A 25043-nucleotide genomic window follows, 5' to 3' on the forward strand; every position below is an offset into this window, starting at 1 on the left:
AGAGCTAAATCTGTCACGTCAAAGACAGATATCCAATACCTATATTCCTTTTCTATCAAAGTCTACGACTCGTGTCTATCATATCGCCACTCTTTTCATTTCTTGCTACATCTCGAGTTCCTTGTTTCTTTCTCATTCCGAAACTCCTCTCGAGCACGTCATGGCATCAACCACTCCCAAGGTCATCTTCTTAATGGCTGATTACGGCCACGACCCAACCGGTAGCACCCATCACTTCTGCTTAATTCATATTCAAGAACTAACCCATCACAGAGACCGGCCGCCGGGGAGGAATACGAGGTTGTAGGGGAATAGGGTAAAGCCGGAGGTGTTCCAGGAGATCGGAGAAGTATACTCCGGGGCGGAAGACATCTCTTTATAGAGGTTCAGCGTTGCTTGGTTGGCTCCCTAGTGACGTAAGATTTTAGATGAAAGTTCGTGTGCGCTTTGAGGGGGCGACTGGGGTAGACTGACGAGGAGCTTTTGCGTCCATCCTTGGAGCATCTTCTTATCGCACTCGAGCGCTTTGCCTGCTTCGGTTGCGAAGGCGATGATGAAGCCGGCGGCCTTGAATGCTGCGTACGGGACGGCATGAATAAGGGGTCCGCCAAGTGATAGACTCGCCCATCATCCAAACTCAGCTTGCGGCTTACTTCCCGCAAACTTTCAAGTCCTCGAAGTCCGCGAAGGCGGTGGCGGCCATCTGCCACGGCGTGCTCGGGTTGTCTGAAGCGAAGGGACCAGACGGGAAAAGCGTGTTGTATGATGTTACGACTACGGCGTTGCCGGGGAAGATGGAGCAGGGGATCTTTTGGGCGACTAGGGCGGTGTTGGGAGATTATTACAAGACGTATGAGGCTGGGAGCGAGAGCGTAGAAGCGGCAGTGAGAGGAAGGATGCGAGAGCCAGAGAGTCAGTATAAGAGTAGTCTTACAGGGAGTCCGTAAGTTATGCGTGGCTTCTTTGAAGGTAATGAGTGCTAACGTTAGTGATTTTAGATTTGTTGTTGCGGATGAGAAGTATAATTATTTGAGCGGAAGATTCCCGCCGGATGCACAACTGCTAACTGAGAAAGCAATTAAATTGGTCAGAGATATCGTGAAATGATGAATGTTCTGGTTTCCTTGATGATCATAATAATATCTCTCTCGTCCTACTGTACATATCTTATCTTGTATTCCACAATATCCCTAGCATCAAATCCTATCCCTTCTTTTCAGTCCCGACCTTCTTAGCTGAGCTTGGATTGACGCCCGCCATAGCGTTATCAACGCCGCTCCACCGTCGCACTAGATACTGCAATCCGGCTGGTAATACGCCTAGAACATCAATCCATCTCGCGTAAAGCGGTACCGCAATAGTGCCGCCACGACCTCCATCGACCAGACGAATGATCTCCTTGGCTATATCTACCGGTGCAAGGACGGGGGCTAGAAATGCCGATGGTGTCTTCACGTTCGCGAACATTGGTGTAGAGAACTGCCCTGGTTTGCAAAGGATTGTGCGGATGTATTGGCCTCTAGGATCTCTAGCTAGCTCGGCCTCCAGGGAGGCGTGCATGGCGAGAAGAGCAGCTTTCGAGGCTGTATAGTCTGAGAGATTTGCGGCGCCGAGATGACCGAGCACGCTGGAGACCGTGACTACGGTGCCTCGTTCTTCTTCGAGCATGCCCGGGAGGAACGCCCTAAGGGTATGGAAGTGTGAGAGTGTGTTGATTCGGAAGGTTCTGGAGTATGTCAGCATTATTCACGCTTCAGTAGGAAGAGTCGTGGGCACTTTTCTATCTCCTCAGATGAAAGCTCGAGTAGCGATTTGCCATGGACAATGCCAGCATTGTTGATTAGAATCGTAGGGACACCAAGCTGTGCGAGGTCAAAGTCAGCAGTGCTCATTCCAAAGTGACGTATGAGATCGCATACATCTTCAACGATTCGCTTCCCCGCCGCCTCCACCTGCTTCGGGTCTCCTACATCACACTCATAATATGCAATGCCCTTCTCCTCAGCCTCATCTTCCGAGAACTTCTTCACATCCAACACAGCAATATTCGCATTCCGCATCCCATACACCTCGGCGATCAACGCGCCCAGCCCACTTGCCCCGCCCGTTATCACAATCACCTCCTCGCTGAGATCCACCTCGCGCGGCGGGCCGTACGCGATGCGGTCGTTGATCAGGCCCAAGATACCGTAGACCGTAAGCAAGGACGCCCATGCAACAGTAACATACATGGACGGGTGGTCGTACGGCGTTGCCTGGGCGCGAAGGCAGAGGGGTATCATCCACGCGACGAACGGGTGCAGAACCGTGTAGCTGAGGACGTTTACGATGAGGTCGAGGGTCAGGTAATGGTGCCATGGCTTCTCGACGCCTGATACGATTGCGCCTTCGGGCATCTTCGCGGGTATCGTTTGAACCATTGTGGTTGTTGGGGGGTATATTGCGGCGCTTAGATGGCGGGTTGTTCTAGACACTAGATTACGATATGGATTAATTTGAAGCAGAAGAAGAAGCTATCCTGGATCCCGTGGAGTACAATGGAGAACTGTTAAAGGGTGACAAGACGATACAGAAGACATGGTGTTCTCTTTGCCGCCGCCTTCTTCACGCGCTGCGTTTCAAGGGGACCATTCGGCGATCGAAAGACTTTCACCGCTCCAAGGGATTGGCTTACATACTCATACGGCATACTTAACTAACGTAGTCTGCGAGCCAGTAGCCACCCCAATTTTTAGTGCAACTCGGACATTTTAGCACCCCAGCAATCTCAACAACCACAAAAGATTTCAAGTTGGAACTTAGGATAATGATATGCGTAGCCATTTTAATGTAATTAGTAGACCTTTTTAGGTCTCTCAGTAGCTCTATTTAGTTACAGTAGAGTTTTGGCCCTCATAATCAGTAATATCTACGATACAGCGGAAATACACCTACATATCGCTCTAAACCTTTGTACCTTTCTGTAGCTATTAGAAAGGGCTAAGTAGTATACGCCCTTACATGATTTTATTTAATAGTATGTGGTTGTTGGGGTGCTAAAACGTCCAAGTTGCATCAAAAATTGGGGTGGCCACTGGCCCGCGGCCCGCAGACTACGTTACGAGTAGTGTATTATGTTATCGTATGCCGTAATTCACTACCCCTGACATCAACCTGCACCATAACGGCTGTCACACGCAGCCGTGCAACGTTCATTTAATTTGCAAGGGATCTTGTATGACCGCATAATCCATGATCTTCAGACGACCCCCGGAACTGCTTCTTAAGGTTACATTCGAAGCCGCCTTCTCCGCTTATGGATATCGACATCACAATATCATCAATAGAACATGACATGCAACGCCGCGAGGCAATTAGATAAGTTAGATGTGACAACTCCATCACAACCTTGGAACTCTCTATAAGAAGCTTGGCAGAGTTCCAGATGCAACTTGCACTCTTCACAAGACAATCTCACAGTCGCAGCAAGGTACATGGTACAAGCACACAGTACCATTCCGCTAGTGGCAACAATATTCGCGCGAGTACCTTCACCGACTCCTTTCTGCCTACTAGCGATTCGGCCTTTTAGTGATTCTAAGCTCTTAGCATAGTCATACCTGACCAGAACGGTCTGAAATAGATTGGGTATGGTGCTATCGCTCCCGAAAGTTCTGGAATTTGCATCTGGTCTTGATTTAGCACTTCAGGCTTTACCCTTCCAGGGCGGTTGGTACTCCCTGACGGCTTGTGACTTACCGTGGGCGTATATCCGGGTCTCAATTGGAAACATGGTTACGGATCACACAGCATATTTGAAGTAGAGTGGCAGGAAATGACCAGAGGGTACGAATATCTATAAAGCTTTGCTTTGCTCAATAAAGTTCTCGTCTCTCATCTACATATGATCATCTCAAGATTACTCGTTAGCTACTATGCGTTTCCTTCCAGCTATCATCTCCGCTCTCGCGGTCCCCCTCCCTTTAGCCCTCGGAGTAGGAACAGCCTACGTCGTGAATAGCTGCGATTACGATATCTTCGTCTGGTCCGTTGGCTCAAACGTCGGGCCTAAGAGTACGCTTCACCAATTCGACACATACAGCGAAGGGTTACGCTATGATAACAAGACCGGCGGCATTTCTATCAAAGTCACGACGAAAGACAACGGTCTCTACGACGCCAGTCCGCAATTGAACTTTGCATATACTTTGGACACAGCAAACAACACCGTCTACTACGATCTCTCTGATGTCTTTGGAGATCCTTTTGCGAACGAGACCGTGCTGCTGTATGCGAAGCAGGAATGCCCGTCTATCGCTTGGCCTGAGGGAGTTCCTCCAGCTGGTAGTAAAACGCAGGCGTGTGCTGATGACACAGGCCTTTGGCTGGCTCTGTGTGGCCAAGAGGTACCGCCCAGTCTGCGCCTCCCCAGAGACTCCAAATCGGAACTAACGTGTTTCAGCAATAAGAAAGAGTAGGCACATTATGTGGAGGCCGATGGTGGTTTTCGTTGAAGGACATATGTGTTGCGAAATGAAGTCCGTCCGGTAGATGATATCATGTACCTCACTGTTTCTTCATACATTTCGACGGCTACTTGAACACTTGCAAATGATTCAATACAGGGCTTCAAAGAACACATGACTCAAAGTTCCCTATTGGTTTGGGTCTTACATCTCGCTAGCTCCCTTTCCTCATGCCTCTTTCCTCCTCAATCAATTGGCGGCGATAAGCCGAAAAACATCCCTGCCGCGGTGCAAGTGCTGGAAGGATGTGGTCGATGGACAGTGATGGTAGGTACGAACATGGCGCCTCTCTCGTAAATAAATACTGGTGCTCGCCCGCTTCTTCCCTTTCTTCTTCACATCCAAACCAACAGCTTTCCCCACCAAGAGTATTACTCGATCCGCTCCAAGCTCCGCAATTCATCAGCATCATCATCACTCTCACAGCTCTATCTTCTAGCCATCAGCTTACCTCTCTCACCCACTCGCCTCTCATCCGCTCGCCATAGTCCCATCCTCGACCGCATCCGACTTGGTACCACCACCAAGCTGCCCCGACCATTCGGGCCTGACATCGTAAGCCCCCACCTACATCTCTTCAAAGCTTCTACTGACTTGGCAAAGATGCACTCCACCATGATCTTGTCGTCTGTCTGTCTCCTCTCGGTTCTTTCATCCCTGCCAGCAGTCACTGGCAAAGGCACCGCCAACGTCAGGAACGAATGTGACAAACCAGTCTACATCTGGACCGTCGACAGCAAGTCCACCGGCCCTGAGATCGTCCAACCCAACGAGGAATACACCGAGGATATCCACGTCGATGGCAGGAAGCATGTCGATGCGAAGAAGAAGGCTGGCGTTGCCATCAAGATTAGCCGTGAGCCGAATGGCCTCTTCGTCAAGAACTCCCCACAGCTCCTACTACAGTACAACGCCGATCCACCCAAGCTTTGGATGAACCTCCACGAGATCAACGGACATCCCTTCGACGGAAGCCCTTTGTCGGTGGCCGGTTGCGGAGACGACATCACCTGGCCGACCGGTGTCAACTGGAAGGATCCGAAGGGAACCGGGAACGGGACTACTCACTGCCAATATGGTCAGTCCATCACGTTGACGCTGTGCGGTTTGTCAGAACCTACTCCTAGTAGCAATGAGCTCGATTGCGGCCCAAGACGGAGGGCGCAGGCTTGCGCACCTGCGCACGGAGTTTGTGCCGGTGACCTCGTTAAGAACGCTGGTTGTTGCCCCGAGCTTGTTTGCATGGGTGGGATATGTCGAGACTTTTCACTCCCAGTGGGCGTGGAGGAGCACGTGGACCCCTGGGAGATTATAGGGACAAACACCACGGCTCTGTAGTAGGCCGGAGGTGCTGCGGCTCTGAGGATGGCTTCGCTTTGTTTCTTCTTCTTTTTTTTGTACTGTACACAGCTTCTGCTGAGCGTTTCAATTGACCTTCTTGTCCCGTGGTTTGATATAATGTTCCCTGCGTGACACGCTTCAACCCATGAATGCGAGCATCTCCCAGACTGGAAAACCATTGAGACGTGAAATACAAACGCTCGATCCACAGAATATCGAGGATAGCTGTGCCTTTATCTGGATGCCCTTATGTCACGTGCCAGGGCCGCACGGGCCCCAGAAGTGAAGAGTCCGATAGCCGACGCTAAGCTAGAAGCATGAGCACCAACGGGTCATGCTCCACTCGGGCTGGGCGGCGGATGATTCCCAGCTTTATGTTGCCAATTGTCCAACACGTCTCTCTACCTCTCTTACAACCCTCAAACCCTCGCTAGACATGCCCTAGCTAACCTTGGCCTGACTTAGAAGCTCTCGAGACATAGGCACCTACGACCTAGCTTCTGGCCGCTCTCCATCACCACCGCATCCTTCCTCGCAAAAACCGCCCGCTATTGCATACAACAACCTTGGACACTATGGCACGGATTCGCAGTGTGTCGCCAGCGGACGGCTTCCCGCTGGGTCACTCCGCAACCTCGCCGCAGCCGCAGGTGTCGAAGCGGGACAAACGGAGGAACATGCTCTCGGACAAGCTTCAGGAGATGGTGGCATCTTTTGCGGACAATAGGGACACCCACTACAAGGCCCAGCTGGCTGCGGTACAGGCTGACATGAACCTGATTATGCGAGCCGACCCCTATGCGAACAAGCCTCTAGAGGACGGTGGTGAAGAAGCCGCCGAGCTCATTCAAACCATCTTGGGAAACCACACACGCCCGGCACCAAGCGCGGAGACAGACTACGTCGCGCAAGTGGGATCATACTATTCACGGTTTGTGGAAGCCGTCAATGATGCCATGGAGGAGAGAGACTACAACTTGACCATGCTTTGGGTGCGTACACGACCTCAAGCCCTTCCATCCGTTCGTTGTGCATGCGCTGACCAGGTTTTGATCCGCAGAACAAACACCAAAGCGCTAGGCTAGAGCACGAGAACACCCACCAGTACAAGGTTCGCGTTGCCGAGGAAGAGCACCGACTCTTGGCTGCGACGGTGCGCGAGCGCCTCACTCAGAGCATCACGGCGCGTAGAGCGCGATTGCTACGCGAAAAAGAGCAACTCGATCTTGCAGACAGCAATGCGCTGCTCCTCCACCCCAACCAATTTAGCATAACAAACCCCGCAAGCCCCGGAGGTGTCCAGAGCAATCGGAAAACGCGGCACACAAGACATCGAATCGACCCAGACGACTTGGCGGGCGCAGCGGCCGCAAATGAGAACAAGAAGAAGCGGAAGCTATTTGAGGCAGAAGACAATGGCTCGCCAGGACCATCTGGCAGAAACGCCGATCTGGGGACGAATTCGCCCTTCAGAGACGCCAAGGCGAGGACGATTCACACCCAATTCGAAGCCCCGGCATATTCGATAGAGCGTCTCTTTACCGAGAAAGAGCTCGCCATGTCCATGAATAACGCTGCCATAGCAGCCGCACACTTCTTTGCCAAGATGAAGAATGCAGATAACACTACCTCTCAAGATCCAACCACAAATGGTACGAACGGCGTGAGCCATGAGAATGGTTCGGACAACGAAGTCAATTCCAATGAGATAGACCACGATTCGGACTCCCCCCCAGGCCCGCCTGACATGCTCCGTACAATGTCGCAATCACACCACGCAACCCGCGGTGCGACTCGTTCCGCTTTAGGCGATCTCGCGTCCCTCGCCACACGCTCATACCCATTCACTGCGGCACAACCAATAATCCTACCCGCCAACATCGGCTCGAAGCCGAATGCCGCTGCTCCGAGTCCTGCGCCGTTGCAGGCCCAAGATGCGGAACAGGATTTCATGATCATATTCCGAGACGCGCCAGCAAATGATGCCCTGAATGAGAAACTCCTCGCCGATGCCGTCGCGCCCCTAAGAACTCGCGAATATCAGTACCAGCCTCCCGGCTGGCAACCTCCAGTTCCGGAAATCACCACAAATATTCGGACTGTGGCTCCGCATCTGGAGGTCGGCATTGGCGGCACCTCAAGCGGGATAGGAGGCGTGCCTATGAGCGCGCAAAGTAGTATGGGTGGCTATAGTGAAATCGGTGGGGGTGTGGCGATGAATCGGTTTGGTGAAGGTAGCTCGCTCGGTGGTGTCGGGATGCGGAGGACGGCGAGTGGTGCTGGATATTCTGAGATTGGGGAGGAATCCGGACCAGTACGAGGAGCGGGAAGCGGAAGGGGCAGGAGGGGCGGTAGAAGGGGCGGTTAGGTGAGGCATTGGCAAGGTGATCAGGCTTTTGGGCTACGGCGTAGACGGGATTCATTCACCTTAGGTTTTGGACTACTATATCCCCCGGACCATCTCATAGCGAACGGAGCTCGCCATGGTAGGCTTTTAGGGATCTGAGCATAACGTTACCTTAGCGGCTGGTGCTATGTGTTTGTACAAGATTGGCAGGCATCGGGAATTTAACTCTGACTTCTTGCGTTGAGCCTGTTGTTTTACGAGTGCGGTGTGTCTTGCTTTCTTTGATACATATTAGACTAGTATATCTCTGTCTTGTTGTCAACCCACAGGAATGCGACCCCGCTTTAATATCCTAAAGACAAAGAGCAGTGAGATTAACGCCTTGCTCATGAACATGTATGTGGATGAAGTCCGCCCATGATCTCTTGGGCAGTTACGGAGCTCACCATTGGCAGGTGAAAAGGAAGCTTTCCGCTCCTCTCCGCCACCCCACTTCGCTCCGCTGCCAAGCAGCTAGGTAAGCGTAATAAACACGTCTTCAATAAATATCGCTCCATCGCGTCGCATGAAGACCGCCACAATCACAATCACCTATTCCCAGCTCACATCCGCCGCCAAGAATGTCAAAAGCTTCCACTTCCTACAAGAAGCAGGACGGCAAGCTTCTGGTAGCTCAAAATGGCAGGACAGTGACCTGGAAACCGAATGCCCCGTCAATGCCATCGTTGACGATAGCTATTTCTGAGATTGCCAGTAAGACCCCCAAGCCTTCCCTTTCGGCTGTGCAGCCTTGAAGACACTCACGCACGCACAGAAGCTCATTTTAGTCGTCACAGATCTTCAACAGACACCTGAGAAGAGCGCCAAGGTCTCTATCAAGATTGTCGTCCAGCGCTTCCCAGACGTCCCCGCAGAGAACCACACCTTCAGCTTCACATCGCCAACATCTGCTCGGGCGGAGCAAGCAGCAACAACCGCCCTCCTCCGAAAGCACATCGAAGCTGCAAGGGCCTCAGGCGCGAACACTCCAGCACTGGCAGCAGAAGATGCGCCCAGACAGCCAGCAGCCCTGGCCATCGCCCAAGCAGTTTCCGCAGGCGCACGAGCTGAAGACAATATGTACGAAGACAGTCGGCTGATGTCAGATACCGAGCTCCAGAAGGGACTGCTGAATGCAAATCCAGAGCTCTTCCAAAGATTCAATCAAGCTTTGAGAGAAAAGCCGGACACGATCTCAATAATCCAGTTCTCTACACAGTTCTGGGCGGCAAGAGTACACCTGCTACGTGCATATGCCGTAGAGAAGAGTCAAAATCAAGGAACGTACAACGTGCTGTCAGAGATCAAGCCGGTGAATGTCGACGGTGCTATGAGGCTCAACATCAGTAAGGAACAAATCCAGCTTATCTTCAAACAGCATCCTATGGTGAGGAAGGTGTACAACGAAAACGTGCCCAAGTTGAACGAGGGCGACTTCTGGAGTCGGTTCTTCGGTAGCCGACTGTTCAAGAAGTTGAAAGGCGAGAAGATTACTGAAAATGACACCGTTGATCCCAAGCTCGATCAGTATTTGACCTTCAACGAAGACGCCGACCGCACTGAACAATTTGTCATGGCTCACGTACCCCATATCATTGATTTGGAAGGAAATGAGCAGAACCACAGCCAGAGGCTGGGCAACCGGCCGGATTGGACGATGCAACCTAGCACAAACGAAAAGGTGCCCATCTTACGCGTGCTCAACACCATGAGTGAAAAGATGTTAGCCGATGTAAACCCCACAGATGCTGCTGATCCGCACGCACCGGCAGGTATGGACGAGGAAACGTATAAGGAATTAAAGCTACGAGATCTTCAGCGTGGGGCTGATGACAATCGAATCATGCTCAACATCAGCAACCAGGAACAATTCTTCACGGGCAGTCATGGCACGCAAAACTCCAGCAGTGCCACTTACGCGAAACGAAGTCCCGGCAAAGTTCTTTCCGCAGTACGAGAAGACTTTCGGAACATCTCGGACAGCATGTCAAGTGGCGGAGGCCTGAATCTCGAAACAGCTATTGGTACCCAAGAGGATACTGATAGCGAGGATGATGAAGAAGGCGTAGAAAAGAAGGCTCGCGTAGGCAACAAACAGAGTCGAGGGGCAGCCACACTGCAGATCATGCAGGCGATCAATCAGCGCCACTTGCACCTGGATGATCAGCTTCTCTCGAACACATCCACAGCGGAACAAGCTGCAAAGGTTGGGCTGACATCGAGCGTGCTTGACACACTGACTATGACACACAACACCACCGTGGAGTTCCTGCATTACTTCTGGACGGTATTTTTATCTGGCGATGCAGACCGGGCTGTTGAAGCCGAGAGGTTGGTGGAAACACTGGCCAAGTCGCTCGAAAGAATCAAAGCAGTGGCTGACACCGCGGAGAAAGAACGAGCGCACAAGTTAGGGGAGCAGAAGAAGCGAATCGAAGAACACCTCCAAAAGACAGGCAAGCGGAGGAAGTTCGACCCCAATTCGATCAAGGGCGGCTCCAAGGCAGTCAACGAGATGATGGGACCCATCACGAGGGCGATCGGGTCGGCGCTGGAGCAGTATAAGCGGGCGTATGAGGAACAGAGGGCACAGATGTCCCAGCTCCAGACGATGCTATAGGGTTGCGGATCTCCTTCTCTCCTTTCGTTGTCTTCATAGCGATGGCGTTGTGGCTGGGGAGGACCGGCTCCCGGAAACCAATGGTCCGTGTTGATCTCTGAATTTATGTCTTGCTGTTATGCTCGCGATTCATGAGGTGCATCTAGCCAACCGCACGCACGACACCGCCGGCGGGTATCAGGCGTCGCCCGGGTAAGGTAATACCAATACCGGGCGCGTGGAACGGTAAGATCAATCGGTACCCGCGCGCAGGGAGGGCGTGGGACGGGAGTCCCGGTGACGAGGGCCCTCCCGCAAGCCAATGGCACGGGCTGGACACAACTCCGCCACATGCCGCAGTCTGCCGGGAAAGTGTGGAGACGGCCCTGGTCAAACGGCTTTCGGCTTGGCAGGGCGGCGGGAGTGAATGGCGGTGGAGGACCTGACTCGGGTTAATTTGGAATCTTTGAGCTCGCCAGCCTCGTGGGCGTCAGTTGGGATGCTCGGAGATGGCTGGCCGATGGGAATGGCGGCCCTGAAGCAGTATTTGGCGTCACAGATCGACTCTCGCGTGGCTGCGATCAGCAACTCTGTTTGAGAAAATGGCCTGATTCTCACAGCAGCAGCTGCGTCTCCGGCAACAGTGCTGAGGAATCTCTGTGTTGTTGTGCCTGCGCGGTGGTCCGGCGACCTCGATATGTAGAAGACCCTGTGACATCATGGAGCTTGGATCCGGCGTCGTTTGCCTAGTAGATAGACGCAGCTTAAAACACCCGCTGCCGGCCTCCTTTCCCCCGCGAAACAGCTCCCCTTCCGCCGCGCAAGCTCCGAATTCCTTCCATGATATATCGTTTACTAGCCTGCAGCTTCGTGTCTATGAGTTCTGTGCGTGTCACGCGGTTGCTTCATTGCTTGTGTTTCAATTGGCACTGGCGCGTGCTCGGCGCCTTCAATCTGAGACCCGCGCCAAGCATGTTGCAATCCTGCCTCCAATGCTTATGTTGCTTATTCATGCTTAGGCATACATATGTAAGTGGTTTTTAGTATTTCAATTGCAAAAAATCAGCATGAAAGAGCTTGGGGCACAGGGGCTATGAGCAGATAGGGGCTAGGACGTCACGCCCCAGGATTGGTTTAATTGGTTAAACATACTGCCACTTAAGCTATACTCCGGTGTTACCTCCAGCTATAACGAGTGGTGTGTCAAGACAAGGACATGAAATCGCAAAGGAAGAGAAGGAGAAAGAGAGACCATGAACTCCCAGAGAGCATACTGTCGCTAGGAACCTTGATGGTTCGACTAGCCAAGTACGGCAACTCTTCCCTCCGAAAAAACACCTTCGGCGTATGACATCTACACTCTTTTTGTTGTTTAGACCGGCATGCGTTGAGCTTTGGTCCTTTTTCCGACACCGTACCTAGGCATGTGCGATGATAGCTGACGTTGTTAGGCGCACACATCAACCACCCATCGCCGCCCTGCGTGTCGTCCTAGTTCAGGTTTTTGACGGGGTCCCAGTACGTGACTACTCCCGAGGTTAGCGCGTGATCGACTGTCACATGGGTACTGCTGGACCGCAGCCTTATGCTGAAGCTACGCACCTTGAGCAGTATGTTTCCCGTGGCCGGCATTCGGCTCCGTGAGCTCGGTTGGACGTCTACAATTCCGGTTGTCTCTATATCGGAACACATGCCAGAGGGTCCAACGAATTACCCAATTATCCCTGGTGGCCTGGTTTTGGATTGACCCGTAGTCGTAGTAGGGACGAGTCTCTTCGCTAGCGAGCTTCCAGATGTTCAAGACCTCCCGGTGCATGGCCGTCTCCGTCATGTTATCTGCCGAGTAAGGGGGTCGAATGTTCGGATCGCGCATGTTCTGGGCGTAGAGGTTGTTTGGATCTTGACTCAATCGATCCCTGCCGGCAGATGCTTCGTCCTGCGCCCCCAATTCCGATCAGCAACGTCAAAGAAGCGAGAGGCTGTTACATACCAGCAAGTGTCGGTATAGCAGCTTGTGCGAGTGCTCAACGTCATTCAAACCAAGACGAGCAAGAAATTCCTCCTTCCTCGCACTCCTGGCCAGATAGGAATTTTTTGGAAGAGGCATTTTTGGCCAGTGTCGAGCTATTGCGAGTCAGGAAGATGCTTGTGCGGTAAGGAAGCAGACAAAACCAGCAGCGGATCCCTTGTTTTGACGGAGTCTTCCAGCAGCTGAAACCGACGGTCGATTCTTATAGTTCGGTCAAGGACTCTCCACAGTGAACGGCACAGCAGATAGGCCGCTAGCCATTTGACTAGGGGTGCGGTCGTCCCACCTTACCGGAACTCTGGGACCCCTCAATCGCACGTTGGGCATGATGAGTGGTCAGTTATGCTGCAAGATGGCCTGCGGACTGGGGAGAGTGAGCCTGCCAGCACAGCCTTCGCCCCATGCATGAGCTCTGACGACAGTTCCCAAACCCGGACGAGCTAGGAGGGGATGGACGCAGCCAGTCCCCATCAAGAACTGGCACTCTTTTCGGTTTTCGCCGATCCGTCGGGTGATCTGATGACAGTTTGCACTGGCTGCATACCGGTGCATCTCTATGCAATGGCGGGAGCGCTTGCGGACTATCTCATTCGTCAAGGAGGCGTTCAACAGTCCAATGGCGGAGGTTCGCTGGTCGTTGGGGAGTGGAACAACGAGCAAGGGCTTGTTCAGCTCCTGGCAATGGACAACAAGGCTTATCTCATCGCGGCGACGGTATTCGAATTCGGCACTAGCATCCGATCGGTTCACTGGGCGGAGTCTTCCGGACCAGCGATCTCTGCGGATTTCCTGAGGGCGCTGTTGGATCGGCGCATTGTCTGGCGCCAACAGTAGACACGACGAGCGAGCATGGACACGACGGCGCTGGACGGCACCCCAAACGAACAAGACGTGCGGCACCTGTCCCAAGGCAGCAGCAGAAGCTCCCTCAGGCCATTCTTGCATTTGTGATTTGTCTAAGGCGCCCTGTTGTCTTGGTGTGCTCAAGTCAGGGGTCGACGATGGCCCGGGCTCGGAAGCATATGGGTGCCATCACTTCACGCTGAGTGGCTGGAGAAGCGCAACGACACCACATGGCGGGCTTGGGGAGACGTGTGGGGCAGTCTGCATTCCAGTTCCTCGCCTGGACGGCTGGCGGGAGCAATTGGGGCTCGAGGGAGCCGTTTTTGGCGGTACATGGGCCACGATTGGGCTCGCCGTGGCTAGCTGTTGAGCAGGCCAATTGGGGAGGAGAGGGGATCGACGATGGCAGTGATTCGATGTAGCACGATTTGCATGCAAGCGGCGGCCCTGACGCAGGCCGACACGGCGCCACGATGCTGAATTCTGGCGTCCTGCGACAACATCATCCATACTCCTCGACACGCCGGCTCAGCGCCACGCTCAGACGTCGTGCCGGCGCTGTGGCAGAGCCATTCTGACAGTGCACGGAGCGTCCCCGGGCTCGGAGAGCTTCTGGAAGATGCATCGAAGGGCCTGGCAGCGCCACAGACGGGCCTCCTGCGCTCTGGGCACGCCGCTGTGATCGGCGGCTCTCAAACCGGCTTGTGCTCAGGACCGGCACCCCCAGCGCGGGACCTGCCATGTCCCGTACCGCGCGCCCGAACTCCCAACGGTGAGCGGCTACCCGACGGTCGCTTGTGCCAGTCCAGGCAGCGCTGACGCTCAACTGACGCCGAACTGGCGCTCCACGCCGCTGCTCAACTCTCGCTCCCGTCGCCGCGCCGCGATGCCGGCTATCTGCCCGCTCCTTGCTGCCAGGGCCCATCCTGGCGCATCTCGCTCCGGCGATCTGGGCCGGAGATCCACGTCCGGGGGATCTCACCACGACGCCAGGACGCACTGCTGAGCGGAGCGCGCCAATGCCCGTCGAGCAGCGTCTGTTACCACCCGTCCCTTGGCCGACAGCCGCCACCAGCAGGCAGGCCCGGCGGTTGGGCGTTGCGAGAATGTCGGCTAGCCTCCCGACGAGCAGAATCCCGGGTTGCAGCCCAGCCTGCGTGCGCCATGATGGCACTTCGGGGGCGGCCGCTGCTCGTCACTGAGCCCTTCGGCCCCTATGATGCGTTTGCAATGGCAGGGCCTGGCAGCCCGGGCCTGGCAGCCCGGTTCTGCCAGCGGGCGGGCCAGCCGCAGGGCTCGCACCCCAGGGGGCCGTGAATCGTCCCGCTCGCGCTGCCAAACAGGCCCAAACGGGACATCGAGTCTCCATGGACACATCGAGATCGCTCCGAGCTGTCAGATCAGACGAGATCCACCGGATTGCATTCCAGAGCGGCTGAGGCGCTCTTCCACGTGGCCCGCAGGGTCCCGCTCGGGCGCGAGGAGCACTCGTTTCTGCTCTCCAGGCCACCGGCGCAGAGCGCACCGTCGGCGTTGGCGTGGAGCGTGCGGTGCGACAGGCGCTGTCCAGAAATCCCTCTGTACGTCGTGGCCCTAGACGTTGCCCGTGTGGACCAACGCCTCCTCTGCTCCCCTTCTCCCTGCCCGGCAGTGGCTGCAGCACTCGCTCGACACGGCAATAAAAAGCGACACCAAAGACAAAACCTGGAGCCGTACTCGACTCGGGATTTAAGCTTTCTTTTTGCTCGAGACATGGGCGTTGCGTTGGGGGGCGTCCACTGTGAGGCCCGAGCACAGACAACTCCGCCCCAGGCTGCTGTACCACCATCGTCAGCTGCTGCCGCGACCCTCCCACGTCTCTTCTCCCGCGAGCGGGCTGGCGGCGCGATTTGGAATGCCATGCCATGTTGGTGCCAGTGCGACCTGGCACGGGGTTCTAGAGGCCGCCTCCTGTGCCAGACGCCGTTGCTCTGCTCCTGCTCTCCACATGCCTTGGCATCGATCGGTGAAGCAACGTGCTCTTCTCCCCGTCACAGCGACAGGCAGTGGCGACGATGCGGAGGGCAGCTCGAGCATTGGGCATATGCTTGGTGGTTGTTTCTTTCAATTTTCAGCCCTTGTAGCCTGCTCTGGTCTGGATGATCGGACAGACCGACGCTCGATCCTCATCACTCGTCTTCGATTGGCAATCGGCCATGGCTGCCCCCAAACCAGACACCAAGACTCCCCTTTGCCAGGAGAAGAGTCACCATGGCCTGCTACTGGCTCCCTCCCCAGAGCCATCTGACGAGCGGGCTCCCCGTGGCCCTATTGACGGCGCTTCAGGCATTTCGTCAGTCCTGCCCGCCCTCCACTCTGCAAACTCTCCTACTGGTCCAGATCCCCTTTCTGGCTTGTTGACTGCCACGTGCGTCAACGAAATCGGCTCACCGATCCAGCCTGGGGAGCCAGAGCGCGTCATTAGCCAGGACGTCGGGGACGATGCGTACGCCCAAAACAAAAAGGAGTCCTGCAAGGATCCCAAACCACGTCCCGTGCCGTGCAATCTGGCACTTCGATTTGCCAACCGGCCAAACGGCACACAGCTCACAACTATAATCGAGCAGAGATCTTACTCGACGCTAAGCTCGCTGCCGTCTCTTATCAGCACCCCTCGTCGCTATACGTCTGGCCAGTTGAGCGCCAGCCATTCATCCAGCACTCTATCACCTAATACGAGATGTCAAGAAGGTGCCAGCCGGCGAGAGGTGTCGAGGAGTCTGGACGAGGTGGCTTTGCACAAGGTCTTCGAGGCTGCCAAACAGAGATTACAAGAGGCTACGAGCGTCAAAACTCATAGCACACCGAAATACGCTCCTGAACAGCCCGTAGTCGATACGCCCAAAGATGTCCCAGTTGCTACTCAACTTGACACGACCCCTAAAGACTCCAGCAAACCTCCACCCTCTCCTGTCACTCAACCTCAACCTCCTCCCCCGGACCATGAACGGGAGGGCAGACCAGTGAGGCAAGTTCTTCGGACCCTTTTCGACACGGTGCGTAAAGCACCTCGACACACGCTTTCTCTCTCTGCCTTGAGAACTCGCCCAAATCAGGACACATCGATTCACGACACGTCGATCTTTCGATCAGCGAGATACAAGGGACTTTCAGAGCCGTCAACAAAAGGTGACTCGAGCGGCCACACACACAGGAGGAAACGCGCGGTACACGAACCCAACGTTACTGGGTCTGTCCATGTTGGTTACAACTTATTGTCGGGGCGATCTGCGAGTCCTACCCGGAAGGAGAGGGGAGGCCGCGATTCCAAGGCGACCTCTCACCAGCCAGAGAACGCGCCCGGCAGCGAATCACCAGCAATATTCCTGAGAGGACACCATATTCAAGAAGACCAAGCAATTACGCCGAGCTGCACAACGCCGGTATTGTTGAGACCTGGCGAAATCTCAGCTTCGCCTACGCCCTCGCCGTCGCAGTTCTACACACCACCGACCGCGCCCATCATCTCATCGAAGCGCTTCTCGATCCCAAACAATGCACCGACGATCGTTCCCCCTATCACTCCTCTTCCGCTCTCAGTCAGAGGTAGAGATGGCGAAGATGCGCGATATTCGTTTGATGGAGTCCTTCTCTACCGTCCGAACGCCCCTTCACTCCACAAATACGACCGTAGCCGCACCACCAGTGGCAGCTCCTTGTCAGTCTCTAGTTCTATTCTAGGGATAGACGGAGAGTCCAACTTAGAAGCTACCATAGCACGGAAGGCAAAGGCTACCTTAGTCCCTTACCACGCCCATAGCCGCCTCCCTACGTACGCGACGACAAACACCAGCTCGAACCCCAGCACTCCCCTTCCCTCCAACGACGGCAGCGACAACACCCACGCAACAACTACCGGTACCGACTTCAGCCTCAGCGTCAACGCCGCCCTCCCAAGCGTCTTCCACGCCCCTAAACCCGCCGCCTGGTTCGCCTCCAAATCCCCCCTCCTCACCCCCCACCCGCCGCCCACCCACATCAAATCCCACACCCTCACCTCCGCCGCCCTCCCCGTCCTCCTCCCCTTCGCCGCCGCAAACGGCATCGTTACCACCTCCACCACCTACAAACAAACCCCCAGCACCTCAACCACCTGCGTCACCTCCTTCCACTCCCCCTCGGGCAACCTCATCCGCGTCACAGAATCAGACTCTGAGCCCGACGTCCCCCGCTCCTCACACCGCCACTCGCGCATCGCGAGCCCGTCCGCTATCGACTCTTTCCAGCACCCCCTCGAACCCCTCGCCCGCCCTGTCACGCTCCCTGCGACTGCGTCGCCGCCGTCCACGTACCCGTTACCCAGCTGGCTCAGGAAGCCAGCTGCACGACAGGGAGGTAGTGAAAGAGGTGGAGGCGGCGTGACGTATCGCCCGCTGAGCAGCGAGAGCGTCCCGCGCGTGCATATCCCGATTCGCACGCACGTCCACCCGCCGCGTGCCCTCCTTATACAGCCGTCGGTCGAGCCCAACACCGGCCCTACCCTGAACCACAGAGCGGGGCTGCCGAAGGGCCGCCTCGTCGCGCACCGCGATGTGCATGGCTGTGGGGGAGAGGTGAGGGCGGTGAGTTTGCAGCCGAGGAGTGGGGTGAAGAATAAGGCGGTGGGGATGGGGATGGGGATGCAGGCGAGGGGGTGTAGGGCCAGGGGCGTGGGGAGGGTGATGCAGAGGGTTAGGTTTGTGGCGGTGGATGGGACGGTGGATGATGATAATGAGGATGATGAGAGGAGGGATAAGGGGGGTGGTTGTGGGGTTTGTGGGGGGGAGAGTGTTGGGTGGGCGTTGAGGGTTTGTTTCTGTCAGCCGAGGGATGATGGAAGGGGGGGTGAGTGAGGATTGGAGAGAGGGTGTGTTTATTGATTGATGGAAGTTGGATGGGGTACTGGTACGTCTCGGATACCACTTGCTGAATGACGCTTTGAAGACGCCGGATGGACAACGCTTTGGGTACGACGACACGACATACTTTACGACTATGGTTACGGAAACGGATGATTCTCATGACTGGAGTAGATTTTGGTATTCTTACACTGTATATACATACACACACCTCTGTATAATAAAAATAACAGTCCGCTAGCGTATGCACTCACTTGCTATTATGATCATCGTCATCCTCATCATCATCATCATCACCACAAGCCTCATACACTACCCACTCCCCTCCTTCCCCCACACATCCCTCCAAAACTCTTTAAACCCATACGCCCTCCCGGGCCTCTCATCCTTCACCCTCACGCCTCCCCCAGTTAATCGCTCCACCATCCCGGCACCCTTTCCAAACCCAAACCCATCATCCGTCGGCCGCTTAGGGGCTAACGCACGCTCGGTAATCGCGCTCGCGATTTGCGGCGCGACGTCTGAGTAGCAGGCGGCGAGCTCGCGGGGGAGGGAAAAGTAGGGTTTCTTGGCGAGGTCGGGCGCCATGAGGTTGTACGTGCGGGTTAGGGCGTTCAGGGAGGTGATGGAGAGGGTGAGGTAGGCATTTTCGGTCGCGAGCCAGGTAGGGTCGCGGAAGGGGATGGGGGGAGGTGGGGCCGCGCTGGCCTCAGCGGATGGGGGGTCCGGTTTTGAGGGCTTGGAGGATTCAGGAGACTCAGCAGAAACTGGATCTGGGGTTTGGGTTTCTGTGATGGTGATCTCGGTGACGGGTTGGGTCTCAGGAGAGGCGGAAGGCGATGGTACGCTGAGCTCCCCTGAAAGGGAGATCTGAGAAACGTGGCCTGCGTCGTCTATGGTGTTGAGATTCTCCTCTTTTCGCCGAGGAGGGTTGACGATGAGTTCAGCGGCCGCGTAGGCTTGCGCTCTGCGGACTTGCTCTTGGAGGCTCCCTCCTCTACTAGCAATCATCCTAGCAGCATGCCGCTTCCAGTCATTTCGTAGTCGGGCGCGGAACTTGGTAGCAGTGCTAACAAGCTCCTGCTGCTTCTCTATCCAAGGCGGGACTATCTCTTGCTTTTGGATGATCTTGTTCATGAAATACTCCGTCGTATCCAAGAAGGGGCTACTAGCGTTGTAGTCCCGCTCAATCTGCTTGCCACGATTCGGAAGATTCTTAAACTGTCCCCTGGCAATAGCATCCTCAATACGCTCATTCGCCAGAGAAGCCAGTCCCTGGATAGTCGCCGGAACCGCGCGAGCGTGCGGGGAGAAACGATCTTTCATATCCTGTCGCATCTTCTCCTTCTCCTTCTCAGATAGCCCAGAGTCCTTCAACGTAGCATATATAGACGTCTTATCCCTCGCATTCGCCAGCCGCGTCCCCGTAGACCTATGCCCCGGTCTTCCCGTATCCACCCTCTTCGGCGGTTGCGCAGCCGGCGACGGAATCCTCGTCTTCACCCTTATCGGCTTATACGAATCCGTAAGCATCCGCAACGACGCATCTTCCACGCTCTCCGTGCCCGTCCACGCCTGCGCCGCCGCGATATCCCTCGTGCCCCTGCCCGCACTCGACGGCAAGCCCGCTTCCGCAAACGCGCTGGCGTACTCGTTCTTGAAGTTTGCGGACGCGATCCGCTCCTCCAGTTTCCGGCGAAGCTCTTCGTCGAACCCGGCTTCCTCGACGGCTTTTTGGGCGCTTCGTCCGCCGGTTTCGAGGCTTTCTTCGCTCAGTTGTGCTAATCGGCGGGCCATTGCTCCTCCGCCTTCCTCCTCTTTCGCCGTGCCATTGTCCACGCTTCTGACATTTTCGGCGGGGGGAGTTTCGTCTGATGCGGGGGGTGATGCGGGATCAACGAAGTGGCGGCGCTGGAGACGGGATCGTGGAGGGTGGAAAGCTGCTCGCAAGCAGCGAGTGCATGTGTACGATGTCACAGGAGAGTGCTTTGGCATGTAGATTGGAGAAGGCTGAGGATGGATGGTAGAGCGGGTTGAGAGACAGTGTATTTAGAGAAGATGGGTAATCGCTAATCGTCATGCATCATTAGATACGGGCGGAGCGGACTTGGCGCCAGCGGAAATGTGCACGGTCCATTTAGAAATGTGGGGATGTCAGGATCCGTTGGACATGTCAATTTGATGCCGTTTGAGGTGGCTGGAGAGTTATTGGGCTTTTCGAACCTGTCATTTTTCCAGGTTTTGGTAACGTATCAGAGGACCTCAAGCGGTGTTAAACAAGTATACACAAGCCTAGAATGGTCGCATATCTTTACTGGAGGTAAGTGAAGTATATATTCAAGTTATTATCTATACCAGCCGGCCTGATTGAACTCCTTGCTATGATGAGTTGCGATGATTCCCTGGTGTAAGACTAAGAAGCCGCCAAATGAGTAGGCCATCCCAAAGCTCCGCTCCGGATAATTCAAACGCGCAAATGAAATTGAGAGTAAAGACCAAAGACGGCCACCTATAATCGAGCCCTAATCCAAACACCGCCCAATGAGTGATATCCAATGTCGTTGTGTCGTCTCGTTACTCCGTGTTCTTCCTCTCAGGGCTTGCAGTAGGTTAATGTCCAAGTGGAAGTGGTCAAAGAGAAAACCGCCGTTTTAGGTTGTATTCGCAAAAGTGGATGTCCGGAAACCGAGGTCCTATTCGTAAAAGCATGGTAGTTTTAATCTAGCCGTACCTCATTCTGATATTAAGAGGGAGAGCAGATACTAGTAGAAGTGAACGTTGCCACTTGTGTCTGTGACATCGGATTGCTCATCGTTCGCCAAGATGGCCAGTTCGGATGGGTTTCGAAGCCTGGCGGGTGGACTAACAGCCTTGCCGTCTAACGACGCATATTACTTGAGGGTTCGTCAGTACCTGTAACCGCCTCCAGGAGGATATCCGCCGTACCCGGGCTGAATCGGTGGCGTGGGAACCATGGGTGGGATTCTCGTTCTTCCTACCACAGTATATGAATGGTCCTCCTTGGTGGACTCTCGTCTCGATCGCCTGTCCCGCTCGGGTGGCGATGAAGCGTCCCTGTCTCTCCTGCTCTTCTTCTTCTCTTTGGTAGTAGTCGACAGCTCATAGCCTTTATCCACGTACCCCGATACAGCAAACGGGGGCTGTGACACGCCCTGGGCCCGATCGCTGGGGAGCCGCACCTCGACAAGGCTGTAGAAATAGTCCAGGACCTCTGGATACCGCACCACCGAGGCGCGCCAGTCGGCATCAATCCCGCGTTTCAGCTCAGCATGCGCCTCAGAGATCTGCGCCTGAAGCTGGCCAAGCAGGAACGGGTGGAGCGGCGGGTGGCCCGAATATTGCATGTAGATGGAGTAGTTGGGCAGCGAGGCCAGGTACGCAGCATGCGCCTGCTTTCGGGTCGACGTGAGGCGCTCGAAGGCGTTCAGAATGTGCTTCCGGGCGTGCGAGATGACCCAGTCCCTGCCACAACATACGTCAGGTTGGTGATACTTTGCGTGCGGCGAGCTGCTACCCACCGTATCTCGGCCAAGCGCGAGTCCATCGCCCGTGTTTCTGCTTGCCTCACGGCGATCTGGAGGCGCTCCGACTCGCACGGGCACTCGGGGTATGCAGGCGCGTTGCATATGGCACAGTTTGGGGCCGCATCCATTGCGAGTGGGGTCTACTGATGCGGCGAGACCATGCTGGCGAGGGCGAGTTTGCAAACAGAGAGGTGGCGATGTTGTGCAGGTGAGGCTCAGGCGGCGAAGGTGGTGGAGCAACCGAGAACACGATCCGACGGCGAGTGTGTTAGATTAGACAGGCGGTGACGGCGTACATGATACATGACGCGGAACGGCTGTTTGGGAAGAGTGTTGGTTTAGCATCGCGAGCTTATGTACGTGGGATGAGTTGTCGCTGTCGCTAAAGTCGAGACCCGCCGGGCTTGTTGACATTCCCCAGCTTTTCCAGCATCGCATGCATGTCGTCACAAAGCGGTGAGTTCGTGTCGCTGAGGGCCACGGCAGCTGTTATTGGTGGCAGCGAGAACCTGCGGCGAATGAGATGTCAGTCATCCGGATTCCGGGTGTTGAGAGGCGGGAATCAGCTGCTTTTGACAAACTTGTGCCCCATCGAGTCATGGCATCTCAATGCTCCGATTCGTACGCCGAGTGCTTCTATTCATGAGCTGGAGTGAGCAGTTAGTTGTGTTGTTGTAACTGCGCACATACCTCCCCATATTGCTACTATCTTGAGTATCCCGGAATCATGCGTACCCATTTTGAGAATTGAGCAATTGAAAGTCTGTGCTGCCAGTGCCTGTGCCTGATAGGCACTGTGGAGCAGAATCACCAATGTTAATATATGCTGCCAGCGAAGTGTTGCACAGGTAACGACGCAGCTTTTCCGACTGAGAAGAACGAAGACGACCAATAACGGATTCAGCAGAGGAGCCAGCTGGCTCTTTAACAGTTGTTAGGCAGCAGAGCATAGTATCGAGTTTCACATTGACTTGGGTGCCTAATTTAAGTTGTACATCCCGCGCACTCGCAACAGCTAGGACTGAAGTGTGCACCTTGTATTTTGATGTCTACCTTGTACGCATCCCAGCTACTGGCGATCCGTCGTGTAGTCATGGCGTCGTGTCCCTGTCCCAGACGCCGAGTGGGTATGCTATACTATGCTCTGAAAAGGAGAACTCCAAGTAGATTCAGTCGCCATATAGAGAACAAACGCAAAGCCACGCACGGGTATCGAAAGCTGATGAACCCACCCATCTAAAAGCACCCAGGCACCTTTTCGCCGAGATATTGATCTGTCCGGTACTTGTCCCCAATCTCACGACGCAAACACACGCACATTTAAATCCACGCTCCCTGTCGCAATCACGCACCGGATGTTCAACTTGCCAGCCGGGTCTTCCTTCTTCGTCGATCCATTCACGGCGCCATGCCCATTTGTATCGCCATTTACAGGCGCGTCTTTGACCACACTCGGTGCCCAGCGGATGCAGCTCACAAAGTGCCCGTGCGCATCCTCGACCGTCTTCACGCACCGTCCTTCTTGGGTAAGGTCCCAGCAACGAATGGTTTTGTCGTCACTGGCGCTGAGGAGGTACTTCCCGCCCGGGTGAAACACGAGGGCGCGTATCCAGTTGTCGTGGCCGATGAGGGTCTTTATCAGCGTACCGCGGCCATCCCATAGCTTGATAGTTTTGTCTCTTGAGCCGGTCGCCACGAATTCAGCGGAGCTTGAAGCTGGAGGAGGATTCTTGAGACCCGCTAAAGCGGCGAGATGAGGGTACGATCGCGGGGGAGCGAGGGCCACACACTCGACGACATGCTCATGGCCAAGGAAGACGCATTTAGCATCGCCCGAGGCAGCATCCCATAGGCGAGCAGTCTGGTCATTGCCGGCAGAGACGAGCCAGCGACCGTCGAAGGAAGGCGTTACGTCGCGGACCCAGTCGGCATGGCCACGAATTGTTTTAACGCAATATCCTGTGGTGACGTCCCATATCCGAAGAGACTTGTCTCGCGAGGCAGAAACAAGGAGGTTGCCGGAGGAGGGGGCGCCGGCAGCTCCGCTGGGAATGAATCGAATGGCGGAGACTGAGTGATCGTGGCCGGGAAGAGTGCGGATATTCTTGTAGTCATCTGAGGGGTCCCATAGCTTGATTGTGAGGTCGCTAGAACAAGAGGCAAGGAGAGTGCCGCCTCGTGGTCCGCCAAAATCCACGTCTAATACGCCTTTTGTGTGGCCTTTTACAGTTCGCTCGAGCTCACCGAGTTCCCAGTCCCAGATCTTTATTGTGGTGTCTTCGGAGCCGGAAGCAAGGGAGGAAAATATGGGATGAAATGCTACGCAGGTAATGGGCTGGCGATGCGACTGAAGCGTATGACGAGCGGGAGATCGAGGGAGCCAACTGGCAGGGTCTTGGTTCCTTCGAAGGAGTGATGTGGGGGTCGCAGAGTCGAGGTCGGCTTGGAGGCTGTTGTTGCGGGCTTCGAGCTCCATTATCTAGGTCGGATGAGCACTTGGATAGATCCATATGGGGAGTCATCGTACCCTTTTCTGCAACCGCACCACACTAGTCCACTTCTTCTCGAGTATGCCCTCATATTTCTTCCGTGTTGCGTCGTCAAAACTGTCCCCTATGCTGAGCTCTTCACGGAGGGCTGCTGCTGTGGATGGGAGATTGGCGGAGGAGAGGTATGCTATCAAAGCCTTATGACTGTACTAGTGTCAGTAGTGTCCTCTTCAGCGTAGGGGGGGAGGCCGCACAGCTCCTCTGCTTGCCGCGGAGTCAGGATCTGGCTCATCGCGGCGGGCGTGTGCTCATCCGGCGAGCCTCTAGACAGTGCGCTTGAACCACGAGGTGTTTTCCCAGGCGTCAAAGTGGTCCAGCTCCAGCTTCCAGCTCCAGCGGGAGTCTTGTCTCAGGAATTCGCCTGGATAT

General features: G+C 55.1%; 12 protein-coding genes across 12 annotated transcripts; 7 read left to right on the top strand and 5 right to left on the bottom strand.

Annotated features, from left to right (window-relative positions):
- Positions 1–599: 599 nt before the first annotated feature.
- Positions 600–1249, top strand: BDZ99DRAFT_558387 (uncharacterized protein; the record flags this gene model as incomplete). The annotated part of the gene is made up of 2 exons (XM_033727232.1): positions 600–943; positions 999–1249. Coding segments are annotated over 2 exons (453 nt in total), but the record flags the coding sequence as incomplete, so codon positions are not given.
- BDZ99DRAFT_461124 (short chain dehydrogenase/reductase) lies at positions 1065–2618 on the bottom strand. Its single transcript, XM_033719545.1, has 3 exons — positions 1920–2618; positions 1777–1862; positions 1065–1726 (listed from the first exon to the last, which is right to left on the bottom strand). The coding sequence occupies exons 1-3, from the start codon at positions 2418–2420 to the stop codon at positions 1204–1206; spliced, it is 1110 nt and encodes a 369-aa protein (XP_033579383.1). The 5' UTR covers positions 2421–2618; the 3' UTR covers positions 1065–1203.
- Positions 2619–3505: 887 nt separating this feature from the next.
- On the top strand, positions 3506–3846 carry BDZ99DRAFT_266329 (uncharacterized protein). Its single transcript, XM_033713850.1, has one exon. It carries the CDS (start codon positions 3630–3632, stop codon positions 3801–3803), a length of 174 nt encoding a protein of 57 aa, XP_033579384.1. The 5' UTR covers positions 3506–3629; the 3' UTR covers positions 3804–3846.
- Positions 3847–3849: 3 nt separating this feature from the next.
- On the top strand, positions 3850–4759 carry BDZ99DRAFT_266326 (uncharacterized protein). The gene has a single exon (XM_033713849.1). The coding sequence runs from the start codon at positions 3915–3917 to the stop codon at positions 4455–4457; it is 543 nt and encodes a 180-aa protein (XP_033579385.1). The 5' UTR covers positions 3850–3914; the 3' UTR covers positions 4458–4759.
- Positions 4760–4863: 104 nt separating this feature from the next.
- Positions 4864–5949, top strand: BDZ99DRAFT_461125 (uncharacterized protein). The gene is made up of 3 exons (XM_033719546.1): positions 4864–4895; positions 4957–5572; positions 5627–5949. The coding sequence occupies exons 2-3, from the start codon at positions 5109–5111 to the stop codon at positions 5841–5843; spliced, it is 681 nt and encodes a 226-aa protein (XP_033579386.1). The 5' UTR covers positions 4864–4895; positions 4957–5108; the 3' UTR covers positions 5844–5949.
- Positions 5950–6385: 436 nt separating this feature from the next.
- On the top strand, positions 6386–8560 carry BDZ99DRAFT_507687 (uncharacterized protein). The gene is made up of 2 exons (XM_033724267.1): positions 6386–6838; positions 6907–8560. Exons 1-2 carry the CDS (start codon positions 6422–6424, stop codon positions 8212–8214), a joined length of 1725 nt encoding a protein of 574 aa, XP_033579387.1. The 5' UTR covers positions 6386–6421; the 3' UTR covers positions 8215–8560.
- Positions 8561–8813: 253 nt separating this feature from the next.
- BDZ99DRAFT_383345 (uncharacterized protein) lies at positions 8814–10852 on the top strand (the record flags this gene model as incomplete). The annotated part of the gene is made up of 2 exons (XM_033715326.1): positions 8814–8946; positions 9030–10852. The coding sequence occupies 2 exons, from the start codon at positions 8814–8816 to the stop codon at positions 10850–10852; spliced, it is 1956 nt and encodes a 651-aa protein (XP_033579388.1).
- Positions 10853–11926: 1074 nt separating this feature from the next.
- BDZ99DRAFT_413139 (uncharacterized protein) lies at positions 11927–13038 on the bottom strand. The gene is made up of 3 exons (XM_033716682.1): positions 12822–13038; positions 12434–12767; positions 11927–12357 (listed from the first exon to the last, which is right to left on the bottom strand). The coding sequence occupies exons 1-3, from the start codon at positions 12936–12938 to the stop codon at positions 12323–12325; spliced, it is 486 nt and encodes a 161-aa protein (XP_033579389.1). The 5' UTR covers positions 12939–13038; the 3' UTR covers positions 11927–12322.
- Positions 13039–15898: 2860 nt separating this feature from the next.
- On the top strand, positions 15899–18574 carry BDZ99DRAFT_558393 (uncharacterized protein; the record flags this gene model as incomplete). The annotated part of the gene is made up of 1 exon (XM_033727233.1): positions 15899–18574. The coding sequence occupies one exon, from the start codon at positions 15899–15901 to the stop codon at positions 18572–18574; it is 2676 nt and encodes an 891-aa protein (XP_033579390.1).
- On the bottom strand, positions 18567–20616 carry BDZ99DRAFT_461130 (uncharacterized protein). The gene has a single exon (XM_033719547.1). It carries the CDS (start codon positions 20573–20575, stop codon positions 18893–18895), a length of 1683 nt encoding a protein of 560 aa, XP_033579391.1. The 5' UTR covers positions 20576–20616; the 3' UTR covers positions 18567–18892.
- A 384-nt stretch (positions 20617–21000) lies between these two features.
- BDZ99DRAFT_461131 (uncharacterized protein) lies at positions 21001–22486 on the bottom strand. The gene is made up of 3 exons (XM_033719548.1): positions 22120–22486; positions 21527–22063; positions 21001–21474 (listed from the first exon to the last, which is right to left on the bottom strand). Exons 1-3 carry the CDS (start codon positions 22251–22253, stop codon positions 21459–21461), a joined length of 687 nt encoding a protein of 228 aa, XP_033579392.1. The 5' UTR covers positions 22254–22486; the 3' UTR covers positions 21001–21458.
- A 592-nt stretch (positions 22487–23078) lies between these two features.
- BDZ99DRAFT_413147 (platelet-activating factor acetylhydrolase IB alpha subunit) lies at positions 23079–24906 on the bottom strand (the record flags this gene model as incomplete). The annotated part of the gene is made up of 3 exons (XM_033716683.1): positions 23079–24604; positions 24653–24818; positions 24869–24906. 3 exons carry the CDS (start codon positions 24904–24906, stop codon positions 23423–23425), a joined length of 1386 nt encoding a protein of 461 aa, XP_033579393.1. The 3' UTR covers positions 23079–23422.
- Between the last annotated feature and the right edge of the window lie 137 nt (positions 24907–25043).

Source organism: Mytilinidion resinicola, assembly GCF_010093595.1.
Source record: "Mytilinidion resinicola strain CBS 304.34 unplaced genomic scaffold BDZ99scaffold_6, whole genome shotgun sequence".
Lineage (NCBI taxonomy): Eukaryota > Fungi > Ascomycota > Dothideomycetes > Mytilinidiales > Mytilinidiaceae > Mytilinidion > Mytilinidion resinicola.

Coding starts and splice junctions, on each gene's coding strand:
- BDZ99DRAFT_461131 (XM_033719548.1), bottom strand. CDS start 22,253: ATGGATGCGGCCCCAAACTGTGCCATATGCAACGCGCCTGCATACCCC. Junction 22,064..22,119: donor TCGCGCTTGGCCGAGATACG/GTGGGTAGCAGC, acceptor ATGTTGTGGCAG/GGACTGGGTCATCTCGCACG.
- BDZ99DRAFT_461124 (XM_033719545.1), bottom strand. CDS start 2,420: ATGGTTCAAACGATACCCGCGAAGATGCCCGAAGGCGCAATCGTATCA. Junction 1,863..1,919: donor GGAAGCGAATCGTTGAAGAT/GTATGCGATCTC, acceptor GACCTCGCACAG/CTTGGTGTCCCTACGATTCT. Junction 1,727..1,776: donor TCATCTGAGGAGATAGAAAA/GTGCCCACGACT, acceptor GACATACTCCAG/AACCTTCCGAATCAACACAC.
- BDZ99DRAFT_413139 (XM_033716682.1), bottom strand. CDS start 12,938: ATGCCTCTTCCAAAAAATTCCTATCTGGCCAGGAGTGCGAGGAAGGAG. Junction 12,768..12,821: donor TGCTATACCGACACTTGCTG/GTATGTAACAGC, acceptor TTGGGGGCGCAG/GACGAAGCATCTGCCGGCAG. Junction 12,358..12,433: donor CGGGAAACATACTGCTCAAG/GTGCGTAGCTTC, acceptor CCTCGGGAGTAG/TCACGTACTGGGACCCCGTC.
- BDZ99DRAFT_266329 (XM_033713850.1), top strand. CDS start 3,630: ATGGTGCTATCGCTCCCGAAAGTTCTGGAATTTGCATCTGGTCTTGAT.
- BDZ99DRAFT_266326 (XM_033713849.1), top strand. CDS start 3,915: ATGCGTTTCCTTCCAGCTATCATCTCCGCTCTCGCGGTCCCCCTCCCT.
- BDZ99DRAFT_461125 (XM_033719546.1), top strand. CDS start 5,109: ATGCACTCCACCATGATCTTGTCGTCTGTCTGTCTCCTCTCGGTTCTT. Junction 5,573..5,626: donor ACCGGGAACGGGACTACTCA/CTGCCAATATGG, acceptor GTCAGAACCTAC/TCCTAGTAGCAATGAGCTCG.
- BDZ99DRAFT_461130 (XM_033719547.1), bottom strand. CDS start 20,575: ATGCCAAAGCACTCTCCTGTGACATCGTACACATGCACTCGCTGCTTG.
- BDZ99DRAFT_507687 (XM_033724267.1), top strand. CDS start 6,422: ATGGCACGGATTCGCAGTGTGTCGCCAGCGGACGGCTTCCCGCTGGGT. Junction 6,839..6,906: donor ACAACTTGACCATGCTTTGG/GTGCGTACACGA, acceptor TTTGATCCGCAG/AACAAACACCAAAGCGCTAG.